The 7,099-nt window shown below is 26.9% G+C and overlaps 1 protein-coding gene across 1 annotated transcript in view; it reads right to left on the reverse strand.

Annotated features, from left to right (window-relative positions):
- Window positions 1-4,758: 4,758 nt before the first annotated feature.
- LOC111628631 (sarcosine dehydrogenase, mitochondrial-like) overlaps window positions 4,759-7,099 on the reverse strand; it is a 44,029-nt gene continuing 41,688 nt past the window's right edge. The window contains exons 17-18 of the mRNA XM_023372461.1: window positions 6,603-6,771; window positions 4,759-5,152 (exon numbers count right to left, since the gene is read on the reverse strand). Of these exons, the coding sequence (XP_023228229.1) occupies window positions 4,855-5,152; window positions 6,603-6,771 (467 nt within the window). The 3' untranslated portion in view covers window positions 4,759-4,854. The remainder of the gene's footprint in view (window positions 5,153-6,602; window positions 6,772-7,099) is intronic.

Raw genomic sequence — 7,099 nt, forward strand, 5'->3', positions numbered from 1 at the left:
CAGTCCTTTTTAATAAATGACACTGCAGTCGATAATCCGTTAGATGTTGAAAGTCACAGGTATGAATCCAATTCAATTCAACCCAAGCATGAACTGGTTGTAAGAAAATTTCTAAATTGTGAACTAGATTTAATCGTACTGTAATCAAGCGATATAAATAAAATATAAAGAAAGTAATTTAAAAATAATGTATAGAATAACTTGAATTAATATTGATTCCTCAAGCTGTGGGGAGAAGTTTATATTGTGTATTTATTTCACTGTTTGGTGCATACAGTAGTTATATAGAGAACGGAAACAGGATTAGTAGACTGTACTTATTATTATTATTTCGTGCAGCTGAAGCAATTCATAACTATAAAACCTGTCGAAATTTTGATCTGATAGTTGTATTGTAAAGGTTATTTTTACTGTATAGAGAATACACTTTTGAATCAGATCTGAACTATTATGAGTTTTTTCGGATGAATAATTCATGAAACTTATTTCATTAGCTATTCTTTATCTATACTGAATTACTTATTTCCGTCATTCATCACGGAGGAGGAAATTCTAGATTATATTGGTTTGTGGATCGTATTACCTAGAGTTATAAGCAAACCATATATTTTAAAAAAGAAGAATTCAATGTAAGTTTGTAGTAATTACAAAGTCAGAAAAAAGAAATTATTATTATTAAAAGAAATATTTGAATATAATTGACACTTTTAGTATACTTTTCAGCTGACAAACAAATAATTTCCAGGTGTTATAAATGATGCTTTCTGCCAGTTTTGATTTTCAATAACAACAAAATCATTTATGGAAATAAATTTTTATGACCTGTTTTCAATTTAATCAATAGTTTTAAACAATGTTTTATGCGTTATTCATTGTAAAAAATGTAAAATTTTTCTACTTTTTATAGATTTTATCTTCTTAGCTCTTGAAACGAAGAGCTTTCTTTATTGTTATACAGGTATACCTCGCCTTACGTCGGTAATTGGTTCCAGGAAAACGACTTAAGTCGAAAAACGACGTAAGTCGAATTTACTTGTCTCCGAATCTACTTGTCACTAGGCTAAACTATAATTTACTATTCCCAGTTCTGTATTTTATTTATTAATGCATTTTTAATAATGTATGGTTAATAAGAATCTATTTTAAGCTTACAAACAAATAAANTTTTAATTTAAATATATTTAAATATAATAATTAAAAATTAAAATATTAATTTTAACCATTATAAAAGTACTTTTTAAATTTTCTTTCAAATCATACGGGATCAAATCGGAACCACGATCTATCCATATTCGATTTGATCCCATAACAGAGGTTCTAATGTAGATCTTCAACACGAGTTCCTGAGATCAAGGACACAGATGCGTGTTCTCCCTGTCCCCTGTACTAATCCGGATCTTGTTTTTTATGAATACATTAATTGCAAACTGGATGTTCCATATGTCAGATGTATATCCCGATCTTATAATTAAAAGTGGATAATCCATAATGCCCGACCTGATAACCGATAAAAGATAGAAAGTCTTTATAAAGAGGGAGGAGACAATGAACATTTGAAAGTTATCATTTACCTAGATTTAATTAAATGCGTTCAAAGAAAATTAGGAAAATGCTAGTCCCGAAGCGTTTAGACACGTTTGTTGCTTAATAATGTCCAAATGAGAGCATTCGTTTCAAGTTACACGTCTATAATCTTCATTTACAACGCGTTTTGAATGAAGATTAGAGACAAAAGGAAATAAAATTGATATAAACACACCATTTTTCAACGGAGTGTTTACGTTAATTTTGTTAATTGTGTCAAGGAAAATTTTAAATTTCGACTTTCTCTTATGTTCGTATTTAAAAAGATTGAATGTCGATACTTGATAAGTGACATATTTTTATATAGTGACATATTATCTAGATATGTTACGTCTCCAGCTGAACATTAACTAGTTCAGGGATGGGCCACCATTGGCACGCCAACGACTTTTTCCGTCACGCAACCAAGGGCTCACCTTAAAAAGTAAATATCCAACATTGTATATATTAAATTAATAGAATACAGTTTTATTGATACTAAATAAAAATGCAACAAAAGAAGCAAACACTATCAATTGTTTTAGTAATAAGTACACAAATTTTGGTTGACAAGTGAGAAAATTTTGCAACATAGATTTGTCGATTTTGGCACGCACGCTTGAAAATGTTGCCCATCCCTTAACCAATTCATTAAAATCCTGAAAATTCCTAAATGATGTTTATTTTCACAGATAAACAGAAATATCAATAGTTAGCCAATTATTTTTTGTAATAAATTGTGATCACAATGATAATAGCAATAAAAACTGAGATGATTCCTGGGCCCTTCAAATGTCTTGAGAGACCTGAGCCACTTACCTTTTTGAAGCCCCAGGTTATTTATTAAAAAGCGTTGATTTTTTAAATAATAAAGTTTGGCAAAATATAGAGGAATTTTTTAATTAATATATATAAAATATGGTCCCAATACTTTTCACATATAGGAATTTCTTTCGTTATGAACTTCACTTTATGAACGTCTCGGGACTTGAGATGACTTGAGAAAGTTCATAATAGATTTTTAGTCCTATTTCTATATTTCTAAGATTGTGAAAAACCCGCAACATATAAAAATTTCTTCAAAGCTCAACTTTGAATGTAAGATTCGAATAATTTTGATGACCGACATTAAATGCATGAAAATTATATGTGGCAATCATTTTATCGATTCGGTGATGAAGAGGGGTTTGATTCCAAATGATTCGGCTAGACTTGATAATGGATCTAAACCAGTTTATTTTTTTTTCATGATCTTTTTTAAGCTAGAACTGTAAATAGATCTCCTATAATCTTAACAAAATTGTTACACGGATCCGATTATAACCGGATTTTTCAGTATTTTATGCTGGTCCAATAATTTTCGAATGGCCTCTTAATAGCCTGCTGTGAGCAATTTGAATAATCCGTTATTACATAAAATTGAGGTAATATATATTTGACATTTTCTAATTTTTTTTTTAACAGATACAAATTAAAAGCCAAATTCATAATTAATTTCTGAATTTCTGATAGTAATGACTTAACAGAAATGACAATTTATTTGTTAGTCATAAAGATGAAATAAGCTATAACATAAGAGATCTTTCCTTCCACCAAATAATGAATTTAAAAGCGTGAGCTTTCAAACTTCATAGCTTGAGGCTTTAAGTTTAGCTCGTTTAGTTTAGAAATAAACAAACTTAAACTACTGCTTCAAGCTACGAGAATAAAGTTAAAGGCCTCACGCATTTAAACTCATCTGGACCTGATCATAAACTATTAAAAATTCAATTAATTAATTCTGTCAATAATGTATTAATTACGGATCTAATTAACTAGGCAGCTTAACTTTTTTTTTTTAAATGCGAATCTTAATTGGCATTCTAGTTTATATTCAAGCACAGCTAGCCTAAATTTTTTTTTTAAATAAATACTTTCCATTTTCAGAAGACTTCTTTTCAGAATTAATGAGACTTCACATATTGTATTACCTATTCGTCAGATGCGGCCAAACCATTAAATAATTGCCACAAGCAATAAGTAACAAGGCATTACAATTGAAGAAACCCCATTCCATCGCAAGGTTCACTGCACTCTTTTAACGTAGAATTTTCTACTTACATCTGTAATCTCTCTCTAAAATATCATTATTAGTAACAATAAGCAAGTGTGACTTTCATTATAATAATAATCGATGTATTATTATTCGTTTTATATATACAATAGAAATTAATACTAAGATTCTTATAAAAACTGGTAACATTGAATAGTGTTATTCAAATTGTCTAACAATGTATACGGCTGAATTGTTCATCCAAGAATGTTATGTTAATTAGTACTTTTTCAATAATCAATCTGTTACAAGGCAAGTTTTTAAGAAAATGTCGCTCAAATATTAAAACTTTTCAAATCATTAAATTTTATTTTTATGTATGTAGGGGAGACTAAATTACTTTTCATCGCCTCTAGTAGAATAGTCTCTCAATGCATCGACACGCATGACACCGTTAACAATGTGACAGTATGATAAATGATGCATAAGAATTTTATTCTATTATTATTATTTTTTTAATAGTAGTGATTCTATCTTAGTTTGAAATTAGAATTTTTCTTTCTTTCTTTTTTATCGTCGGAATGTTGTTTTATTTTTTAAACAAATTTGTTTTAAAAAGTTTAAAAGAAGATTTCAATCTTAATGTTTTCATGGATGTCACTAATACAATGAATGCGGTTCAATTCGGATGAATTATTTTCATTTTAGTTAGAAAATTTATTAAGATTAATATCAGTTACGTTCGACCTTCGTTTTCTGAATAATACTAAATCTATCTTTCGTCAACAGATGTTAAATGAAGAAAGATTATTATTATTATTTTTTGCTCCATTCATTAACAAGAACGTGATTCTAATAAGTTCTTAATAGTTCTTTTAAGAACCTGTTAGAGTTAGTTCTATTCTGTAGAAAACGGAAAAGTTCTTTTAAAATTAATTTGGAAAAAAAAAATCTATAAAAATAACAAAAGAAAATTCTTTATAAATTATCTTTCTAACCTTGAATACTTGTATTTATATTGTAATAAAAGCATAAAAATATTGCTATAAAATAATTTTTTAAATTTTAATTATTATTTTAAACAGATTTTCAAAAGAATTTATTAAAATTAAATTAAAAAACAGATTAATCTATATAATAAATTCTATAGTTTATAACCATTCTTGATTCTTTTAATAATAATAATAATAAAAAAATTATATTACATATTTACGGAAATATATCATTCAAATGTAAATTCTTAATGTATAAAACATTAATTAAACGTATTTATCTGCGTATATAGGTAGAGGTTCGTCGTATATTCCCTTTATTCTTTTATTAGCAGGATCAAATGGCGTTTTTAAGTGCACGTTGGCAGGATAAGTTACGCCCATGCATTCCAATTTATAATCTCCACTTTTAATGTAATCGATACTGATGTTGTCACCTCCCGGGGCTTTTACATATCCGTAACCAATGCTCTTTCCTAGAGCGAAGGCATAATCACCTCTTCTAAGAAATCCAACTATTCTATTATTGCGCCATATGGCTTCTAAACCCCACAAAGGTATGGGTCTGAGGAAGAGAAATATTTTAATTAATTTCAGAAAATGAATAAAATCACGTCAATAATTAACTAATATTTTTTTTTTTTTTATAACGACGACAATCATCATTCATTAACCATGAAAGGTGGTTTCAAATCGTTAGGAGACAGATTCAGTTTCAAGTGTGAATATGACACCCAAATTTTAAATTGTCTAGTAATTCAGAAATTCAAAACAATTCTATTATCTATTATATATTTATGAAAAATCATGAAAACAAAATGTATCTCAGGTTTCTCAAGATACAAATTTAAGAAGTAGAATAACAGCAGCATAATCCCTTACATTTTTTAAAACAATTTCATACTCTTTGTGGTTATTTGATCTGTCTGTATTACAAATAGGCTTGTAAACTACTGTCGATAAAAAAAAAAAAAAGATTCTGTAGTAAGCATTCATCAAAGAAATGTAATCTTTGACCTAATTCTAGGAAGGAATGCCCAATATTTATATACAAATATATTTATCACTGATCTCATTATTCTAAATCCAGGACTACACATTCAGTGAATGTAACTGGACAGTTATTTTCTGATAAACATCTATTTTTCTTGTATTATACATATGTAAAGATTTACTATTATATAATAAATTTTAATATATAAATTGTAACTCGCCATAACTAATATATTTTCCCATATTTTATACTAAAATGTAGACCACTACGCATTATCAGTATCTCCTAAACAATGTTACAAAATCAATCTTATCACAATACTATTACATAATTTATTATATCATTGAAATAATTATGATTTAAGATGCACTGTTCCGTATTTTTAAAATATGGAACAGTAGCCTATATCTTAAATAATAAATTTTCTATTTTCAAATAACTAAATTCGAATTTTACCCATTCTGTATGTCAAGTATATATTCTTTTATAGCGTGCCAAAGAATATCCTCTATTGACAGTTCGATTTCATTTAAAAAATATTATTTTATATATATAAAAATTTATAACCAGTTCATTTTATATTTATATATAATATATTTAACATATTTTCAAACTAAGATGTGTGTCGAGAGATTTTTTTGACATATAAAGTTAGAATAAGTACTGTATAATATAGGAAAATATACGAATTACTGAGGAAGAAAATAGAATTATAGTGTATATATATAAATTTTATATTATTTTAATTCTAGGTTCCACTCTCAAATATTTTCTGAACACACCCAAAATCCTATCCTCTGAATAATTTTATACTGAATACTTTACAATAATTTTTAATTTAAAAAATCGATACTACAGGTTTTAAACAGTAGCAAATAATATTTGTTAATTATTTTCCTCATTTAAGGATATTTTTTTTATTTAAATAATTAATAAATGAGTATATTAATACTCAAAATTATAAATGTATATAATTCATTTTATATTAAATTTTAATTGAGATATTTTAAAATAAACTTACTCATCTAATGTAAAACAAACTAATCTTTTCTTTAAACCTTCTTTTTTCTGTTTTTCTAACATATCTCGTCCCAAAAAAGGAACTGACGTCTTCAATTTACAAGTAAAGCCCAAGGACCCCTCCAGGGGTGTATCATCCATGCGGATGTCTGCATGCCAATGTCTATAACCTGTAATGTATTATATAACGTTATATTTAATTGTAATTAAAGATCGATGATTTATTTTGTATTAAGAACATTCGATATCATGTAATTATTATTCAAAACGTGATAAGTATTGTGTTTCGATATAATCGAACAGATGGTCTTCAGACGGCCTTGTTCTTTCAACCATTGTTAAATATATTTTAATTATAACTTAGAAAATATCACTGAAATATTAATTAATGATTAATTAGTATTTAAAAAATAGTAAATTAATTCGATTCTAAAATAAAAAACAAATTAATTCAATTCTCCTATAAAATTTATTTAACTTTTTAAAACTAAAATAAAA

This window comes from Centruroides sculpturatus, unplaced genomic scaffold (genome assembly GCF_000671375.1).
Source record: "Centruroides sculpturatus isolate CEXI.00-Female unplaced genomic scaffold, Cexi_2.0 scaffold549, whole genome shotgun sequence".
Classification (NCBI taxonomy): domain Eukaryota; kingdom Metazoa; phylum Arthropoda; class Arachnida; order Scorpiones; family Buthidae; genus Centruroides; species Centruroides sculpturatus.